The 19,115-nt window shown below is 51.8% G+C and overlaps 10 protein-coding genes across 10 annotated transcripts; 6 read left to right on the top strand and 4 right to left on the bottom strand.

Moving 5' to 3' along the window:
* Positions 1–71: 71 nt before the first annotated feature.
* Positions 72–2,591, top strand: NCS57_00232900 (Zn(2)-C6 fungal-type domain-containing protein; the record flags this gene model as incomplete). Its single annotated transcript, XM_053052362.1, has 4 exons — positions 72–95; positions 154–314; positions 379–1,093; positions 1,149–2,591. The coding sequence occupies 4 exons, from the start codon at positions 72–74 to the stop codon at positions 2,589–2,591; spliced, it is 2,343 nt and encodes a 780-aa protein (XP_052917608.1).
* A 175-nt stretch (positions 2,592–2,766) lies between these two features.
* NCS57_00232800 (Cupin-2 domain-containing protein) lies at positions 2,767–3,432 on the bottom strand (the record flags this gene model as incomplete). Its single annotated transcript, XM_053052361.1, has 3 exons — positions 2,767–3,090; positions 3,156–3,283; positions 3,345–3,432. The coding sequence occupies 3 exons, from the start codon at positions 3,430–3,432 to the stop codon at positions 2,767–2,769; spliced, it is 540 nt and encodes a 179-aa protein (XP_052917607.1).
* Positions 3,433–4,173: 741 nt separating this feature from the next.
* NCS57_00232700 (PKS-ER domain-containing protein) lies at positions 4,174–5,263 on the top strand (the record flags this gene model as incomplete). The annotated part of the gene is made up of 2 exons (XM_053052360.1): positions 4,174–4,550; positions 4,621–5,263. 2 exons carry the CDS (start codon positions 4,174–4,176, stop codon positions 5,261–5,263), a joined length of 1,020 nt encoding a protein of 339 aa, XP_052917606.1.
* A 931-nt stretch (positions 5,264–6,194) lies between these two features.
* Positions 6,195–7,081, top strand: NCS57_00232600 (uncharacterized protein; the record flags this gene model as incomplete). Its single annotated transcript, XM_053052359.1, has 2 exons — positions 6,195–6,715; positions 6,763–7,081. 2 exons carry the CDS (start codon positions 6,195–6,197, stop codon positions 7,079–7,081), a joined length of 840 nt encoding a protein of 279 aa, XP_052917605.1.
* Positions 7,082–7,491: 410 nt separating this feature from the next.
* On the bottom strand, positions 7,492–9,099 carry NCS57_00232500 (uncharacterized protein; the record flags this gene model as incomplete). The annotated part of the gene is made up of 4 exons (XM_053052358.1): positions 7,492–8,438; positions 8,489–8,674; positions 8,721–9,006; positions 9,055–9,099. The coding sequence occupies 4 exons, from the start codon at positions 9,097–9,099 to the stop codon at positions 7,492–7,494; spliced, it is 1,464 nt and encodes a 487-aa protein (XP_052917604.1).
* Positions 9,100–9,428: 329 nt separating this feature from the next.
* On the top strand, positions 9,429–10,921 carry NCS57_00232400 (FAD-binding-3 domain-containing protein; the record flags this gene model as incomplete). Its single annotated transcript, XM_053052357.1, has 5 exons — positions 9,429–9,468; positions 9,522–9,559; positions 9,606–10,200; positions 10,256–10,540; positions 10,593–10,921. The coding sequence occupies 5 exons, from the start codon at positions 9,429–9,431 to the stop codon at positions 10,919–10,921; spliced, it is 1,287 nt and encodes a 428-aa protein (XP_052917603.1).
* Positions 10,922–11,227: 306 nt separating this feature from the next.
* NCS57_00232300 (uncharacterized protein) lies at positions 11,228–12,628 on the bottom strand (the record flags this gene model as incomplete). Its single annotated transcript, XM_053052356.1, has 1 exon — positions 11,228–12,628. The coding sequence occupies one exon, from the start codon at positions 12,626–12,628 to the stop codon at positions 11,228–11,230; it is 1,401 nt and encodes a 466-aa protein (XP_052917602.1).
* Positions 12,629–13,111: 483 nt separating this feature from the next.
* On the top strand, positions 13,112–14,522 carry NCS57_00232200 (uncharacterized protein; the record flags this gene model as incomplete). Its single annotated transcript, XM_053052355.1, has 4 exons — positions 13,112–13,596; positions 13,646–13,738; positions 13,785–13,870; positions 13,921–14,522. 4 exons carry the CDS (start codon positions 13,112–13,114, stop codon positions 14,520–14,522), a joined length of 1,266 nt encoding a protein of 421 aa, XP_052917601.1.
* Positions 14,523–14,717: 195 nt separating this feature from the next.
* NCS57_00232100 (Mannosyltransferase) lies at positions 14,718–16,726 on the bottom strand (the record flags this gene model as incomplete). Its single annotated transcript, XM_053052354.1, has 4 exons — positions 14,718–15,812; positions 15,863–16,282; positions 16,344–16,602; positions 16,659–16,726. The coding sequence occupies 4 exons, from the start codon at positions 16,724–16,726 to the stop codon at positions 14,718–14,720; spliced, it is 1,842 nt and encodes a 613-aa protein (XP_052917600.1).
* Positions 16,727–17,181: 455 nt separating this feature from the next.
* On the top strand, positions 17,182–18,855 carry NCS57_00232000 (H/ACA ribonucleoprotein complex non-core subunit NAF1; the record flags this gene model as incomplete). The annotated part of the gene is made up of 1 exon (XM_053052353.1): positions 17,182–18,855. The coding sequence occupies one exon, from the start codon at positions 17,182–17,184 to the stop codon at positions 18,853–18,855; it is 1,674 nt and encodes a 557-aa protein (XP_052917599.1).
* Positions 18,856–19,115: the final 260 nt, after the last annotated feature.

Raw genomic sequence — 19,115 nt, 5'->3', positions numbered from 1 at the left:
CTATATACCTCAGATCTCTTGGAAGCCTCGATCATCTTTTATGGGCCTCTCCGCTGAGATCTGCTGCAAGGATGTGGAATACCCAGACTAAAGAGGTTTGTTCATCTATCCCTACCTCGTTCGCTAGCCGGATCCTGACTCTAGACGATGGAGCAACCGCAAATGTGGTCGACTCACGATCTCGCATGCGCTCACTGTCGAGCTCGCAAGATACGCTGCGGAAGGGAGCGTCCCCAATGCGAGAGCTGTAAGCGAGATGGCGTCGAGTGCCGTTACTCGTCCCCTGGGAAGCGTATCAACCACGTCAAGCTCCTGTAAGTTCGCCCTACCTGTTCCATTCTACTGGAAGCACAAGAAACTCAAGCCTTTATGTCTCAGGTGCCAGAACTTCGAGGCGCTCGAGGATCAACTGAGCAGCATCCAAAGCGACCTCTCAACCTTGACGTCGCTTGTCAGGAGCGGCAACGGAGCCAAGTCACTGCCCACGCCGGGGGAAGACTGGCTCCCCGAAGACACGGCGGCAAGATCGGATGAGACAGCGGCTGCTCCCCGCAAGGACCGTAACATAGTACGGGACGTGTCACAGTCTGTGGACCGATACCACGGACCGTCTTCCCTCTACACGCTCTGCAAGGAGTTCCACGACGACCCTGTCTTTGGGACCTCGGACCATGATTCGGGTGATGGTGTTGCTGTGCGCGTCATGCTGCAGCAGATGCTTGCCGAGGCTAGCAAGGAGCAGCAGCTTGATATAGCCTCTGACCATACGGGCATCTGCCTCCCTCCTAGACAATTTCTCAACATCGTCGTTGGGCAATTCCTCAAGAGCGCCGACTACGCAACCGACATCTTTACAAGGTCCAACTTTCAAGCTAATCTCGATCGTATCTACTCGCAGCCTCCAAGGCCATCGGATGAGGGCTGGGCCGTATGCTTCAACGTCATTGTTCTACTGGCTATTGGAAAGGATCAGACAAGTCACGGCAACAGCCCTTTTATCCAGCCCTTTCTGCAAACGCTGGGTATGGCTGTGAATAATCCGCGTGTGTTCTTGACGCCAAGACTCGTCAATGTCCAGGCCCTGGCTTTGCTGGTAGGTTTTCTACGCCCCATGTATTTGCTGAATGATCACTGACGTATTTCTGTAGAGCTACGTGACGGAGCAATACAGCACCACAGTCCTTGCAGAACTCATCTTTGCCCAGGCTTGCCATCTGGCTCGAACAATAGGCCTTCACCAGGCCCGTGCCTCCCTCCATGACTGCCCCCCTGAAGTTATTATTGAAAGACAGAAGGTCTTCAGGTCTCTCTACATTCGAGACAAGAACGCCGTTGTATGCCGAGGAGCGACCTCCTGTCTGCCAGGCTACGACTCCAGCGTTGCTCGACCATCGGAGGGTGACGAAGCCAGATATTCGTCTAGGATTGACCTCTCAAAGATTCAAGACGATGTTTACCGGAACCTCCATGCTTCTGAATCACCCGATTTGCCTCCGTCAAAGCAGACTCAACTTCTATTGCAACTAGAGCAGAAACTGGAGCAATGGGACTCGACACATCGAATCACCAAGATACCGCCAACATCCGTCGACTCAGCCACATTGATGCTGTCTTTCTTTACAACCCGACTTTGTGTTCTAAGAGCCAGTGAGGACACCAAATACTCCCATCAGGCGCTGAGAGATGCAAAGGCCAGCTGCCTCCTCTTCCTCCTGGCAACAACGGCACAGCCAGATCCTCGCATGGTGGAAGCTCTAGATCGACTCCTCGGACATACTCGGTCATGCAGTCCGATAATTCTGGCAAACTCGGACAGCACAAGAGAAATCCTCTCTCAGAAGAGAGCTTCCACACCGGACGAGGGCGAGATCTTGGCTTCCGCCCTACCAAGGCTGGCCGCAAACTTCCCCCTGGCAGCTGTGTTCATAATCGCCCGAAACATTATACAGCCAATAGCATCCTCCAATGACGCCTTCGGCCAGCCAGAAGAGGAAATCCTGCTCTTGGAGGCTCTGCGTGACAGATACGCTTCGGCAGCCGACCAAGAACACGTCGAGAATCTTCCGTTGAAACTGAGTCGAACACTCGAATCTCTTCTTCGCATCGTACGACAAAAGGTGTTTCCCAAGGTCACAAGCACGCCATCTATGGCCTTTAATGAACTATCCAGCCTCCAATCGATAGCATCCTCGTCCTCTCAACGAGGGAGTATCGGTGGCTCACTCAAAGGCACTCCTCCAGATACCGAGGCGCAATCTACGGCTGCATCTGTGAGTGAAGCAGTTTCCACCACGTCGATGCTTCTCCCGTTCATGCAGCCACTCGAATCCCCTAACGGATGTTCGCCATGGCTTGGGAATGCAAGCCACGGAACAATGACTCTCTCACCGTGGCCAGCGTCATACAAGCAGCACCCCGAGGCGGCAGTTCATGTGGGGAAAAGACAAAGGCTTTCTAATCAGACAGAGTTATTTGATATCACAACAAGGTTTACGGATCATCACGTTACTCGCGCTGAGGAGGACCCTCTCTTCGCCTTTGACTTTCTTGCAGCAGCAAACGACATTCCTGTTTTCGAGGTTGACGAATAACAGCATTCCCTCCTTTAATATTGTTTTTTGGAGTTGATATCTGAGGGTTAAGGAGCTGGGGCGTCTTCACTATTTTCTATCTTCAGTCTAGATATATCTGTCAGATACATTGGTGATAACCGTTTCAACACACAAGCAAAAGCAGAGTTAGAAAAACAATACAACTCTCTACCCCTCATTCTTTGTCTTGCACTTCTTTCTTCGCAGCTGCTATCTCCTCCAGACGATTGACCTCTTCTTCACTAAGCGGAATGGTCGCAAAGCGGCGTAGAGCAGCAATGTTGGCTTCGGGGGTGAGCTCCTTACCACTACCAATCAGAGCCTCAAGATGCTCAAAGTAGCGAATAAAGAAACCGGGTGTGGCCGTATTGATGAAGACAGCCTCCTCGTCAAAAGGGTTGCTAAACTTGTGCGGCAGGCGAATGGGAATCGTCAGCATCTCTCCAGCCTTGCAGTCGACGTCGGGGCGGCCCGGGGAGTGGAAGCGGACTGTGCCCTTCTGCGATGCAGCCCATGTCAGTTTATCCTCTAGAAAGCGTGGAGGTCCAAGAGGCTTTCCTTGACGTAGAAGCCCTCGTCATGCATCTCATGAAAGTGAAAGACGGGACCATCAGACTTGGGTGGGAGCAGGCTCTCGATGACGGCCAGTCGATACTGCGTGTTGGACCCATCTTCAATGGGGCGCCATAGATCTACCATTCACTTAGAAAATCCTACTATAATTGAAGCAGGTCACAATCTTGAACTACTTACACTGCCCAAGGCGTCGCCAAGGCACTTCCTCTGGCTTGAAGTGGTTGATCCGGAGCGTCTCCGCGTAGGCCTCGGTAGCCGAGTCCATGACGATGCAGCAATTCCCCTCAAGCTCAACTGTTGGTTGGATGCAGAATCGGAGCTCTAGTGCAGCAAGGAACAGGGGCCTTTGCGTGAAGCCGGAGTTAGAAGTTAAGGATTTCCTCTTTGGGACGAGTTGGCGATGGCTTCGACTCGTGAGTTATGCGGATCCTTCATTATTTTATAACATTTCTTAACGCCGATAATTCCGCCTCTCTCATTCTATACACTACGGAAACCTACAGACTCTGTAACCGGCTTCCGACCAATGCCTTCATCTGGCTCCCGAATGAGTTTGCTGGTAAAGGGGATATATGGCTGCGTAAGCTCATGACGACGACGGACACAGTCTTCAAGTATCAAAATCCTCTGAAAACTCCAAAGTCGGCTCCCGTACAAATTGCAATAATGTTCTAATAGCGCAATCTAATGCAGCCGCAACTCCAAGACATAAAACGGGGTTGGCTCTTCAGCGACGTTTTGGGCATGCACTAAGTCCGCCCACGGAGCACGAGGCGCGAGGGTGTTTTTGTATGATGCTGTGCACTCTTGTTCCTTCCTCGAATTGTCTCGGAGTTAATTACTACTTCCATTCAGTCTCTTTGGTGGCAGTGAATAAGAGATGAGACGCGTGAATTCCCTTCTGCCCTCGGCGCACTTGCTCCTCCGCAATCATCTCACCTCTTCAACTTCCACGTCCTTTTCGAGGCCATCAACTCTTCAGCTTCTACACACTTCACCATCAGGCATGTCCGACATGATGCTCCAGTACCAAGCCGTCAAGCAAGGCGGCCCCTTCGCTCTCGCCACGGTTCCGAAACCCAAGCCCGAACCGACTGATGTCTGCATTCGTATCAAGGCCGTGGCACTCAACCCCCTGGACTACAAGATGTTGACTCGCGGAGAGATGATCAGATCTTGGCCTGCAGTCTTTGGTCTCGACGGCGCCGGTATCGTCGAGGAAATTGGTGACGAGGTCACTGACTTCAAGCCGGGTCAAGAGGTCTTTGCCCTCTGCGGCATCGGCGGCAAGACAGCTGGCTTCCAAGAAGTCGTCACTGTGCCTCAGCATTTCGTATCTCAGAAACCTGCATCGCTCACTTTTGAGCAAGTTGTGTCTCTGCCGTGAGTATACGCCTACGCCCTCATTACCCCTGAAAACACTACAGAACCGTTGGCTCATGCTGTGCTCTAGCATCTGTTATCTAACCGCCGCGGCCGCCATTCTCGTTGGTCTCCATGTGCCAATTCCTCATATCTCGTCAAGAGCACCTGGCGAGTCCGTCTCTCCACCTGGAAGCATCCTTGTTCTTGGCGGTGGCTCAGCCGTTGGAGGAGCTGCCATCCAGATGCTTCGGTTTGCCCTCCCCCACGCAACCATTCTGGCCACGGCCTCTCTCGAGCATTCGGAACGCCTCAAATCTCTGGGCGTCACTGAAACCATTGATCGAAGATCATCTTCGCTCGTGTCTGACGTCACGGGAGCAGTTCCAGGGGGTGTGGACGCAATCCTCGACTGTGTTACCGCCGCTGCAGAAGACCCCAACCTCTTTAAGACATTGGATAACAATGGCCCGAGCCTATACTCGCAGGTATTCACCGGAGTCAAGGTTTCCGCTCCCGAGGGTATCAATCAGGCCGTGGTTTTCGGGCGCAACGTCTTTGAGGCTCCCAGGGGAAAGGGGGCAATGGCAGGTCTCGGTAAACTTTTGGAGGAGGGAACCTACAAGCTCCCTGTCCCCATTAAGGTCATTGGCAAGGGATGGGATGCAGTTGGTGCCGGGTTACTTGACTTTGAGGCCCGCAGCAGCGGAGAGAAGCTCATTGTAAGCCTGTGAGGCATTACGCCAACTCCTTGTTGAGCATTCCACTTGCCCTCTCACAGGTCGAATGGGTTGGTGGCCGAATCGGTAGAGAAAACAGTTATCAAAACATGAGTGTGTTGAAATTCAAGGGAGTTTAAGTCATTAACGCTCAGGACACAAGCTATGTGATGTCAGTCCCTAGGGTAGGTAGACCCTGGCGATGTACAACACAAATCTTGGCCTTATATTATCTGATACTGGGTAGTGATTTATTGGTTCGCTATCTCATTAAACTTCATATCTTAGTCCCTCCCATATCTTCTACATAATTAATCACAGCCCCTAAGATATTCTGTTGGATTAACTAGAATTTGTTCAGGATGGAAGACGTTGGAACATTTACACAGTCATAGCACAAGCCGAAAGCAATGTCTTGGACGCAGAGAAACACACCAAATACCAGCTTTGTCATTCAGGTATGAATTAACACAGATTTGCACAAACAACGGTAACTGGATATGTGGACATGTGCTAGCTCTGCTTATGCCTAAGGAAAGCTCATCAACTCATAGACGTCACGGCTTACAACCCCTGAATCGCATGTTTGCTCCCTATGCAAAGACACGCTGCCGAAACGGAACTCCAACTCGGCGTCCGTTGCGGAATCCTCGGACGTTCACGACATATGTGCATACCCAAATAACCAGCCCTTGGCTGCATCACCTATACCATACTCTTGGGTCCGGACACCTCGTATTCCGTCTCCCATAGTCCATCAGATAAAACGTGCTTTGATAGAACTCGGGTTCCGCAACTCGCACCTTGTTGAGGCAACCCACTACCAGCAGACGTCGCGAATCGTATAATACCTTGGTGTAGAAGCAGTACACCATCATCTGACAAAACCCAAGTTTCACAGGAAAATCATTCCCTTCTTGTCTTTGTTCTTCCCGAACTGCCCATCATGGTCGTTATCCTCCCCCGCTTTCACCTCATTGAGATTGAGGACTACTCGTGGTGCCCAATCTGGCTCCGCGAGTACGCCCATCGCTCGCTCGCCGCCGTTTGGAGTACTGTTGGGTTCAACAGGACCACCTCCACGGCTGCACAGATGTGCGATGTCATCACCGCCAACCTCCCTGGGCATCCAAGCGAGTATCACTTTGTGGATGCCTGTGCCGGGGCTGGAGGTCCGACTCCCATCTTTGAGGAGGTTCTCAACGAGCGAATGGCCTCGGAGGGGAAGCCTCCCATTGAGTTCCTGCTCACGGATCTGTTCCCGGATCTAGACGCTTGGAAGGCCATCACCGCTAAGAGTGACCACATATCGTATGTGGAGAAGCCCGTGGATGCCACCAAGGCGTCGAGATATGCTGCCCGTGACAAGAAGGAACTTCGTATCTTCAACATGTGCTTCCATCACTTTGACGACGCTGGTGCTCGCAAGGTGCTTCGAAGCTGCATTGAGGAGTCCGATGCGTTCATGTAAGTGTACTGTCAGTTGTTGATGTCGCTAGTACTAACAAATGCAGGATCTTTGAGCTTACTCACCGAACCCCTTCATCACTCATCACTACCACATTCGTCATTCTCTCCCCCTTTGTGACCACTCTACTCTGGTGGTGGTGGTCTCCCATGCATCTCTTCTTCACTTACATCATCCCCGTCGTCCCTCTGTTCTTTGTAATCAACGGCTACGTCTCATGCTTGCGAGGCCGCACTCCCGAGGAGATGTTTAAGCTTATCCAAGCAGAGGGCATTGACACTACAGGCTGGAGGTTCACCAACGGCGAGACACGTGTTCTCCCTCCATTTGGGACCATCTACCACTTTATTGGAACCAAGGAGTGAGTGAGGGCTAGATGCTGCATTGTAGACTAGGTCGTGGTGGGATCAGAGAGGAGGTGGGCCGGAGGGTAGAGAAGAAAACAGGCGTGAGACATGTAGTGAACTTCAATAGTCCAGCAGAAACGGAAGGTTCTAGACAATAGAGTACTATTTGGAGAGAAAATATTGCGCCTAAAACTTTCAGTACAGAGTCCGTAAAAGCTCTGTCAACCCTTGAGGCAGATAAATCTAGATTGTATACGTCCATATGGCTTCGATAAGAATCCAGGACATATATCTAGCATTTCAGATCAGCTTTCTTTCATAATCATGGGAGCAGGGAAGAAGTTATTAACAAACTATAACTCAGTATAACAGATGAAATATTTTGCAGTTAAACTCAAGCAAACCACCTCTCATTGACCACATGTCTCTCACACTCCATTTGCTCTAGGAGAGAACTTGACCATCAACGGCGGCTTTATCCAGAACCCGTAAATCTTCCGCCCATCCATCCATCCTTGAGACTCTGGCAAGAGCTCCATGTCAAACCTCCACAGCATCCTCGCAAGGATCAACCTCAGCTCTGCCTTGGCCAAGTTCTTGCCGAGACAGTTTCGGGGCCCGACTGAAAAGGGCTGAAAAACTGCTCTGCAGTCTCCTTGTTCGTTGAGCCATCGCTCTGGTAGAAACTTTGAAGCTTGGCCAAAGTTCTTTTCAGAGTGGTAAGCGGCGAGCTGGTTGACACCGACAATGGTGCCTTCAGGTACAAAGAGGCCGTCAATGGCCTCTCCGCCAGGAGGGACAACCCTCGGTAGGGTAGCTGCAACTGGTGGGAATAGTCTCATGGCCTCTTGAATGACTGCACCCAGGAGTGGTACCTTGTCATTCGAAAGCGCCAAAGTGGTAATGTCCTCCTCTGCTTCGAACTCCTGTCTGACACAGCCCTGAAGCTGCTGATAGACATCTCGATGCGTCAACAGGAGGTAAGTGGTACCTGCCAAGGCCGTGGCAGTGCCATCAGATCCAGCTATCGCAATGCTAAAAGCATCTACCACCATCTCATCAGGTGTCAAGCCTTTGCCTTGATCCTCAGCAGCCAGGACATGGTGCCAAAAGTCTTTGCGATCGTCGGTTGGGCCTCGGGCGATTCGATCTTCTACCATCTCCTTTGCGCGCATTGCGTTGGCGAACCGTGAGTTTGCCGAGCCTCGTAAGAAAAAGAAGTATCTTAGAGAGCCGAAGCCATAGTATTGGGCCATCTGACTCATGATCAACTCTCTAGATACACCCTTGATGCATGCCACAAAGGGATGGGGTTCTCCAGTGTCAATACAAGAAAAGTCTTGGCCAAAGGCAAGAGATCCGATTAGATCAAATGCTAAAGGAACATTAGTACTCAATGGAACTCCAAGGAGTCATCCAACTTACTCGTCAGGGGAAACCATTTCGCCAAGTCCAAGGGGCCATCCGAGCAACGTGCTTGAAGCTGATCAAGTAACTTGGTGCAATATTGGACAAGAATGTCTTCTTGCTCACGAAGAGCCTTTTCAGAAAATGCGTGGGAAAGGAGGCGTCGATGTCTAGAATGTGTCACACGATCCGCCGTCACAATGTCTGGCTTGTCAGTACCAGAACTACCATTGTCAAGGAACAGACTCACTGGGTACCCCTGTGGGCGTGACCAGGGAGAAGATAGGGTCTTTGGTCATCTCAACAGTTCTATGACCGTATATCGTCTTCCAAGCCGTGTCAGAAGTGTACGATACCTCGTCTGGTGCCACTCGAACTGCTGGGCCATATTGATGGTGAAGTTCCACCAGTCGATGGTTCAGCTTCCCTTGGTATTGGTTCCAACACCAGGGAATTCTCGTCGCTGCCCAGAGTTTTGGACCCGGGTGGTGCCTCAGGGGGTGTAAAAGGACGTTGTAGACGATTCTCAGCAAGGCCTGGCAGTAATTAGCAGGGGTTCAATGTCTCGACAATTCGCGACTCACAAGCAAAGGCAGCGCCGCCAACAACCACAATCCTAAAGCCAACATCTTGATGGGATTTGATCATTCAGTGAGTTCAGTGTGATTCCAGGGACCATGCTTCTCAGCGAATCCCTAGTAAATGGGCTCTAATGCTTCCCCTTGGTCACATGCTGACCATAACGGACATGACCAACCTGGAAGGCGGAACGCGAAACGGACTTGAATGGACTTCGGCTTCCGAGTTGGGTTCCTGCTTACGGCCTTGGATAGTGAAAGTGGTGCCGGAATAGAGTCAGTCGTAGTCAAAAGCGCCCTTGCTGCAGCCTCAATGTCCTGACCTACCAGTCTCTACCGCACAGCCTCTAGTCTTTTCTCACAAGCTACAAGCGATCAACATGCCCGACAAAGACATCCATGTCATTATCATCGGCGCTGGTGAGTAACTCCAGAATCCGTTTCATGGTGACACAGTATTTAGCTGCTTCTAGGAATCACCGGCCTCATTGTGGCACAGGGCCTCAAGAGGGTATGTCTCTACTCGACAATTCTCGCATCTATACTAACGCATCCAGCTGGGAATCCGCTACTCAATCTTCGAGAAGGAGGTCTGCCTCAACTACCGCAGCAATGAGTGGACAATGGCAATCCACTGGGCTCTGGACCGCCTGGAGAATATTGTGCCTCCTGAAGTCTTCTCCCAGATTCCACTGATCTCGTGTAACCCAGCCGTACCCGTCGAGGCCGGTGGGCTTTATCCCATCATCCAGGCTGAGACGGGAAACTTGCTCACTGGTGTCCCTTACGAAAAGGGGCTTCGCGTCTCACGGAGCAGAATGAGAGCTCTTTGTGCAGAAGGTATTGAGGTTCAGTATGGCAAGAACCTCGTCGATGTCGCCTTCAATGAGTCTGGCCAAGGTGTCATTGCATCCTTTACTGACGGTACCATTGTCTCCGGTTCCATCATTGTTGGAGCAGATGGCCCTCGTTCCAAAGTTCGCGAGTTTGCTATGGGAAGCGCTGAGGAGGCAGCTGTCAGCAAATTCCCCATCTTCCACACAAACATGACCGTCTGCTACAATGATGCAGAGAAGGCCAAGTATGTGCGACGAGATTACCCTACGAGCTTCCTAGCTCTTAGCAACCAGTCATTTCACGCCTTCCAGTCCAGTAGGTCACAATCCGTGATCCTTTTTGCGTGCTATCACTGATTGGCTCTCTATAGTCTCCAATATGCCAGATGGCCCAGATCACCCCGAGTCGTGGATCTTCCATATGGCCATGGCTTGGATGGGTGACTCCAACCACAAGCTCAGTTATCCCGAACGACTAGCCCTGCTCAAAGAACGAGCAGCAGGGATGGGCGATCCCGCTAGATCAGCCTTTCTCTGGCTGCCCGAGGACACTGAAGTCCATAAAGCTGACATTAGCTACTGGATCACAAAGCCGTGGAACAACCATGGTGGAAGGATAACGCTGATCGGCGATGCTGCGCACCCAATGCCACCATGTAAGCCAACATATGTAACATACGACAGAGGCGCAACACTGACAGGTTCCAGATCGTGGCCAAGGACTCAATCACTGCATCTGCGATACTTCCTACCTCATGACTGGATTAGAGAGCGTCTTTCGTGGAGAAACGGATCTTAACGAGGCAATCAAGGTGTATGAGGCCGATGTGATCCCCCGTGGGCAAGAAGAGGTCAAGTGCTCAGTCGAGAACGGCTACATGCTTCACGACTGGAAGAAAGTCGAGACCAGCCCAGTCTTCACTCGGGGTTTCAAGCCTATGGAGGGACATGATTCAAAGCCTAAGGAGCAAGAGAATCTTGGTGAGAAACTCAAGGAAGCGGAAGAGACTAAGATCGCGATTTCTACCGAAGGTTAGATATGGCTGTGATAGACGCACATATTTCTCACGACTAGGGATCTGGCTGGATAATGAAATAGAGAAAGTAAGGACATAAAGTTATAGATTGCAAGATATTCAAATTTCCAATATCAGAGACCAAGAAAGTCCATCAATTTCTTCAAATAATGATACCAAGAAGTGAATTATACGATCGTTCCAATATCGAAGAGAAGGGTCAAGAAATGTAGACCAAAGAAATTAACAGAAGAATTAAGACAAAGCCCATCCAATAGAGAAGAATTAGTGGCAGTGACCAACGTTCAAAGCAGCGATCTGAGCACTTCACTCATACATCTTATCCACGAGATGGTCTGTAAAGTTCCACAAAGCACCAGTCGAGTGCGAGACAAAAGTGGCACCAGAGTACCAGGTACTCTTGTATCCTTGAAGATCGTCGAGCTTGTTGTAGAAGCCGTTTGCAATCTCATCGATCGGGACGTGCAAATCAAAGGGAGCGTGACTCGAGTATGCCAGCAGTTCGGCAGGCTCAAGCTTCTGTGTGTCGTTCCCGAGAACGGAGAACCTAACTCTGTCAAAGGTGCGCAGCATATCCTCTTTTACGACTGAATCGGCAATGTCCTCGTTGGAGCTGTAGCGAACTGCATAGAGGCCCGGTGCTTGAGTGGGCGACATCTCAAACAGCGCCGGTAGTTGGGGAAGATTCCATGGAGTATCTGGATCCGCGTTCTGGTACGAAAAGCCCCCAGGAAGGCCTTCGGCTCGAATAATGCCGACGTACCATCCCGTGGCAGTAAACTTGCAGAAGAGGTCCTCCTCTCTATCACTCAATCCGAATGGTTCCATGTTTCGTACCATCGGCGGTATCGTGATGAGAAGTTTCTTTGCTCTGATGTTCACGACACCATCCGGAGTTTTGACTCTGAGCCGAACTCCCTTCGAGTCACGTCGAGCCTCTGAAACAGTAGAGCTCACAAAGACATCAGATCCAAGGTATTTGTGCGACTTTTCATAAAGCTCATAATTGTTCCCACGCACAGGACCCAGAGCCCCTTTGGATTCAGGGCTCATGACCTCCAAGTACCCGCTGTTGAGATACTTGAGAACGTACAGCGTTGCCAGATTCGGCAGGTCTCCAAGACCTTGAAGGTGAGAGAACACGTTGTAGGTGGTCTCCTCCAGCTTGTACTTCTTGACCCAATCTCGAAAAGGGAGGAGAAGGTCCTTTGGGACCGGATCAGGGAGGCGAGTCGAGTAGTATAGGTATGGGTATTTGTCGGTCTGCTCTCGAATCCCTGACAGATCCATTGAGAAGTTGAAGTTCTTGAGAGTGCGGCCATTGCTGAAGTCGACGTAGCTTGTAGGCCCGAAGCCACCCTCGGGTATTGGGAAGTTGACAATGGAGATATCGAAGCTGGCAAACTGGTCTCTGGTGACTTGCTCGTCACCATAACCAACAACGCCATAGTTGATGGTGATGTTTGTATCGGGCACCTGATAGGTCACTGTGTGGCCTCCAAGAAGGTCGCCCTTCTCGATCAAGGCAACCTTCTTACCCATCCTCCGCAGCTTGACAGCTGCAAACGTTCCAGAAGATCCTCCCCCGATGACGACGACATCCTTGTGAATAGTTCGACTAGGGCCTTTGGTCGACCTCACAGAGGCAACGTCAGCAGTGGCAAGGCCGAGGCCGGAAAAGAGTGACAATGTAACGAGCGGTCTCATGCTGAATGGATGGTGCTGCAGGGACTTTGGAGGGAATGATGACAAGTGGATGACCAGAGTGAGAAACATGGCCGGTGACGAGGCCTGTTTTGATGCTTTTCTATGCAGTGACACCCCTATTCCCAGTCGCTCTCGGGATGTCATTCTCGCGGTTCTGCATAAGCCCAGCTGCAACATTGTCGTGAAGCATTACGCCTCTGCGGTGATACGACCCGTCAAGCTTCATCTCTGACCGCAACTTGATGAGCCTAGGGACATCGCCAGTTGACAGCCGGAGCTCGGAAGCCGGCTGAGTATCTGGCCTCACGGGGATGAATAAAGAAGACAAACATTCCCGCTCCGACGCGCAGGGCGAGAATTGAATTATTGGTTTCCCGGTCATACAAGATGCAAAACAGCCTGCAATGCTTCAGCAGTGAAATTCCCAAACCCTGACAGGGTCCAGGTTCACATCTTGAACACGAGCTGCCGGCGTATGCCACCATGGATCCGAAAGATATTGCCCCCCTCTCCCGGGAGATTGTCAAAGAGGCCGAGCTGCTGGAGGGGCTACTATTCGAAGACCGGAAAGACGACAGTCCTGAGGCGTTGCTATGGAATCATCCACCTCGTGGCTCCGATATTGAACGGAGTCAGTCCAAGCTGCTCGGTCTCATCCAGAAGCTAAGCAGGACACTTCGAGGCCCGCAAGACTTCTTGCATGAGTTTGTTGCATCCAACTGGGACAAGGGTGTACTTTACTGCCTTCTTGAGTGCCGTGTCTTAGACGAGATTCCCCAGGATGGCCAAACGACTCTTGCTGAGCTCTCGGAAAAGACTGGGATACCAAGGGACAAGCTCCTCCCCATGCTACGACTTGCAGCATGTGACCAGATACTCCTCGAGTCATCAGAACAGGTCTTTCGTCATGGCGTGATCTCGCGCGAGCTGGTTCAAGATCCCGGCCTGAAGGCCTTTATCGGATTCCAGTGAGTATTCTGAAAAAATTATGCAGTCTCTATGCTAATAAAAAAGCAGACTCTTTGAGACGAGAGTGGCGAGTACTCATCTCACAAACTCACTCAAGAAACCAAACCCTACCTGGACAGGCCACTCTGCCTTTAAACATGCGTGAGTGCGACACATAAACTCAAGAACAAGACGTTGACTGCTTCAGATTTGGGCAATCGATGTATGATTGGCACAGAAGTCATCCTGAAAATGGCACCAGGTTTGCTGCTGCGATGCAAAGCGTCGCAGACTGTGAGTTTTGTCAACCTCAAGGATCCCAACATGCCCATTAACACCGATAGTTCTGGATCCGGGAAACCAACTCCTCGAGGCCTGGTTCAGCGAAAATCTCGAAAAGGCAACTTGCCCAAGAACAGTTGTAGACCTTGTTCACACGCCAGAAACAGCATCACGATTCCTCGCAGAAAAGTTCCCTACGCTAGAGCTCGAGGTTCAACAACTTCCAAAAGATATCAGCCAATTCACGCTCAAGGACGAACCAGAGACTCCTCACGTCTATCTCTTCAAGTCGATACTCTGGAACCTGCCAGATAGGGAGGTAATCTGCATCCTCAGCAACCTCCTCGTCGCTACGAGAAGGTCCAAGAATTCCGTCATCCTAGTGAATGACCTCTTATCTCCCCCACCGGGGACGTTTGAGCCGCATGTAGACAAGGCGTATCGAAGGCGAGACGTCACCGTCATGGCCATGCACAACGCCAAACTCCGCACCAAGGATGAGTGGGATGCTATCTTTCGGAAATGTCATCCAGGCATCACGGACCCCAGGCAATCCAAGTATGATACCCTTCGCATTGGCATGACGAAGGGGTACACGTCCCACAGTTGCCGTGCGCAGTGGGAGTTGAAATTGACAGGGCGCTTGGTACCGGATGGAAGGTAGCCCACTGAGATATTCTCACGGTGCAAGGATGGTGAACTCGAGATCGTCTTTGACCAGGTGGTGCGTATCCAACTCACCAATAAAGTTGGCAAGATATACATACAGTCGTCTAATTCTATTCAATGACACCTTTGGCCTCTATGATGAATACATTCTTTGTTACATAGCATTTTCAGCGCTGAGATGCGAAAACGCTTAGTTGTCTGCGGGTGGCTCAGGTGCTTCTTCTGTGGAAGGCTTCTTCCGTTGCAACAAGCAGTGTCGACCCCATTTTCTCTTCAAGTGATCCGGAATGGCCTTGAGATCAGGGATCCATAGAGTCCTCGCCAGCAAATGCGTATTCGCGGCATCGAGGAATGGCTCGCACTTGACAATCTCCCAGTTCTCCTGGTCTGCGATGTAGTCGGGCTCATTTGGCGGCAGGGGGTCCCTCCGCTCAGGGTACTGCGTGTCGACAAGGAACGAGCACGCACGAAGCTCCGTGTACTTGCCCACATCCTCCTCGTTCTGGTCGTTCATGCCAGTCGTGGGCAGCCAAGTGCCGCTCCAAAAGCCGAAGCCGGTCTCAGCCTCAGAGAACTCGCCAGGGAGGAGACCACGGAATTCAGAGCGAACAAACTTGGCGTGGATATCCCTGGGGAGGAAATAGGATGAAGGGAAGCGGTACCACTCCTTGCCGAGGCAAACAGTGTCCTCTTCGCGGCCCAGGGGCGCTGCTCCCTCAGCGCCCTCCCAGAGAGGAGAGTAGATGCTCATGGGTGCAGAGTACGCTGACCAAATACCGTACACTCGGAAGAGGGCGACATCAACTGACAGGATCATGGCAATGGTGACGAAGAAGAGCTTCAGGCGCGCCGGGATCTTTCCAATCAGTGTCTTGGGGTCAGAGTTACCCAAGGCGGTGAGGATCATGTGCAGAGAGATGGCAGAGTTAAGCGCGAGGAAAGGATATGCCGGGTACATGAATCTCTCCTCCTTGTGCGGCTGCGAGCTGAAGATGCCGAGCCACATGTAGAAGGGAGCGAGGAACACGACAGTTCGCAGACCAGACTGGAATCCCTGAGCGGAAGGGGAAATGATCTTCTGGAGAATGAACAGAGGCAATGCCGCAAGAGCGAGAATGAGCCAGATGTTGAAGTTCAAGGCCAGGTTCTTGAAGTAAAAGGTCCAGGGCTCGGTTCCATACAGCTCAGGGCCGCTGCTGGATGAGAAGATGTTGTACTTGACAATATTCCAAGTCACGACAACCTTTTGCTTATAGAAGAAGAGGTTAACGATGAAATCGCTCGCCTAAAAATATTGTAAGCCATATTTTCGTCTAATGATTGAGGCCATCTTACCAGGAGTAGAATCGCAGAAACAACGCCACGACCAACCCGGACAAAGGCTTCCCACCAGGCAGTCTTAGTACCGAAAAGGACCAAGACAAGCTCCTCAAGCATAAAAGGCGCACAGAGAGCTGAGGCAAATGGCCATCCCAGGATTCCAGCCGCGGCAAACCAGAACATTCCCTGGGAGGTCTTGAGCCCACCCCGCCAGTTCATGAAAGCTGCAGCTCCCAAAGTCACCAGGTACATGGCGAAGCTGGATGGGAGGAATGCGGTGCTCGCGTGGAAGTTTCCAGGGCTCATGACAGTGGCAATGAGGTAGAAGAGACCAATCCGGCTGTTGAGCGTTGTGCTGGTGACCAGGAAGAGGACGGTCTGACAGAGGGCGCACACAAAGGCCAATCCAAAGCGAATAAAGAAGAACTCGCCAACCTGATCGATTCAGCGTCAATTGAGTTCCAATGTTAATTTTTTTTAAAAGAGCCGCTCATACCTTTGTCGAGTGTGGGAGTAGTCGGCGCACATTGCCCACAATGGCGTGTAGGGCGATATACAACCAACTCCGGATCGCATAGTCGGGCGAGTACTCCCACGTCTGAAGACCATAGCCATGGGAAAGATAATGAGTCGGCTCCCAGTAGTTAAAAGTTTCATCGCAGTCTTGAATCGGCGCAAACCAGGCGGAAACGAGGGCGGCGGCGAGGAACCAGTAAAAGGCAGAGATGGGCTGCATCGAGTAGGCGCTGGGAGCCCTAGGAAGAAGCCAGTTAGCACCTAGAAGCTCAAGCAGAAGCGCTCTACATCTTACTTCTTCTTTGCATGGCTCGCCGACGGGTGCACAAACTGCCGCCTCTGCGGCGCCGTGTTTGGAGCCATTGTTGTCGAGTGATGACGGTTACAGAGTGAGGAATGCTGTCGTCATGGTGGATTGGAGCTTCAACTGTTGGGGAGAATGGATGGAGACCCTGGCAATCATGCTAACGAATTTACCGAGGCTCTCACCGAGGTGAAGGGGAGTGGGGTGATGAACTAGCGCCATCGCGGGACCCACTCCTTATCGTTCACCTTGATTTTTTCTTTCCTGCCGCTAAAGGGTCCTTGAAGTCGGCGCTCCTGGGCAACCCAGTTTCTTCCTCGACAAGTTTTGCGCTCGCCTTGCGCCGAATTGAAACAACTTTTTCTTGCTCAAAACACTTATTATAGCCTTTTAGAAAGAATCACTTCTATCATTTCTTTCTCAATTCTCTCATCAATCTTTACTCGTCCTGTCGCAACCCTCTATGCTCTGAGGTCAACACCAAACAGTCTGAACACCGCTCTGCCTCGAGAACATGTCAGGCTTTCAGATCCCAGGCCTTGGCCAGGCCAAGCCAAATGAGACATTACCCCCTCTTCCCGCCGATGTCCTTGTTGCTGCCGCAAGTGTACAAGGCACCGAGATCACAAACCCAGATGCGAGCAACCAAACAACAGCACCAGCCGCGGAGCAAACAAAGCTCTCCGAGGCTCAATCTGCACCAGCAGCTGCAGAGCCCGAGTCCATGGTAGTCGATCAACCCGAAAGCCCTCCTTCCCTTACTGGTGCCCTCGAAGCTGCCCTCGGCGGCCTGGACAACACACCTGCGCAGCCTGCGGCAACCACCGAGAACGTCCCACTCCAGAACGACCAAGGCGAGAACCCCGAGTGGGAGGTCGACTCTTCCCCTTACGAATCATCTTCAGAGTCTAGCAGCTCTGATTCCTCCGATGACGACTCCGATAATGAAGGATATGAACTCTTGGGTGTGGAGGAAACTGCTCGCTTGCTGATGCAGGCCGAGGGAGGTTCCGACGATGAGGGCGAAAGAGGAGGAAAGGGTTCCAGCTCTGCACAAGTCCGTACAAAGAACGAGGTAGCAGAAGAGGTCATTCCCAAGCCCGAAGTTACCATCACACCGGAGATGAAGATCGAGGAGCTGGGAGCGATCGAGCACATCGTGGAGAGCATCATGCTCGTCAAGGCCATAACACCAGGAGAATACCAGGTGCTAGATACAGGCTCAGTCCTCTGCACTGCTGAGCGGGTCGTCATTGGCGCCGTCGCAGAGACGATAGGAAAGGTTCTCCAACCCATGTACACCGTCCGGTTCTCATCAGAAGACGAGATCAAGGAGCTGGGCCTCGAAGTCGGCACCAAGGTCTTTTACCCCGTCGACCATGCTTCATATGTCTTCACCGAGCCCCTCAAGAACATGAAGGGCTCCGACGCCAGTAACCTCCACGATGAGGAGGTCGGTGACGACGAGATGGAGTTCTCCGATGACGAGAAGGAGGCCGAGTACAAGCGAGCACTCAAGCAGAAGAAGAAGGACAAGTGGAAGAAGAACGACGCGAAGGCCGGCAGGGAGCCTCACCCGCTGCGACAGGAGACGCGACCGGATGGCGGTCTCAACTACGACGACGATGATGACGGTCCCTATAAGCCCCTCGCTCGACCGCCAGGCTATGGCAGTGGGCCTCCCACCACTGAGACATACGAGCCACCACCTGGCCGGAACTTCCAGCGGGGCCGACGAGGTGACTTCAGGGGTGGTAGGGGAGGACGAGGTCGTGGTTCCGGCCGTGGCGGACGAGGAGGTTTCAACCAGCCCCGAGATGGCTACTCACTGCCCCCTCAAGGACATACGCAGCAACACCAGCAACCTGCTCCCGCAGCCCAATGGGGTAACAATCAACCTCCATCCCAAGGCACTGCCGCGCCGGCTGTGCCCAACTTTGGCTTCCAGTTCCCCGGCTGGCCTCAGCCGCCTGCCCCAGCGAACACCGGCGCTGCTGGTGCGGCTGTTCCTCCGCCGCCTCCTGGATGGCCGAACGCTCAGGGTCAGCAAGGAGCCAACGGCGGAGCCTTTGTCAACCCTGCTTTCTTTGCTGCCTTGATGTCTACTATGCAGGCCCAGCAAAATGGTCAGTCGCCATGGGGACAACAGCAGCCCCCGAACAACGGGAATGGAGGTCAAGGTCAGTAATTACAAGGGCCTACCAATTATGAATCCAAAGAAGCATTCAGGGCGCTGGAGTTCTCGTCACGAGGTATTGGTTTTAGGGATAGACAAAAGCAAACACAATTTCAAATCAAATGTCAAGATATAATACCCAATCCATCGCTGCATGCACACACTTATCGTTCATAGAAATGGTCTCAAATTGATAGTAATGCTCATCTAAAACTGAATCTACGTAATCTCGTATGCAAACCCGTCGCTCATAACCAATAATCTAGACACAT

The sequence above is a fragment of the Fusarium keratoplasticum genome, chromosome 2 (assembly GCF_025433545.1).
Source record: "Fusarium keratoplasticum isolate Fu6.1 chromosome 2, whole genome shotgun sequence".
NCBI lineage: Eukaryota > Fungi > Ascomycota > Sordariomycetes > Hypocreales > Nectriaceae > Fusarium > Fusarium keratoplasticum.
The sequence above is the reverse complement of the archived record's forward strand: the minus strand, read 5'-3'. Positions and strand labels throughout refer to the sequence as shown.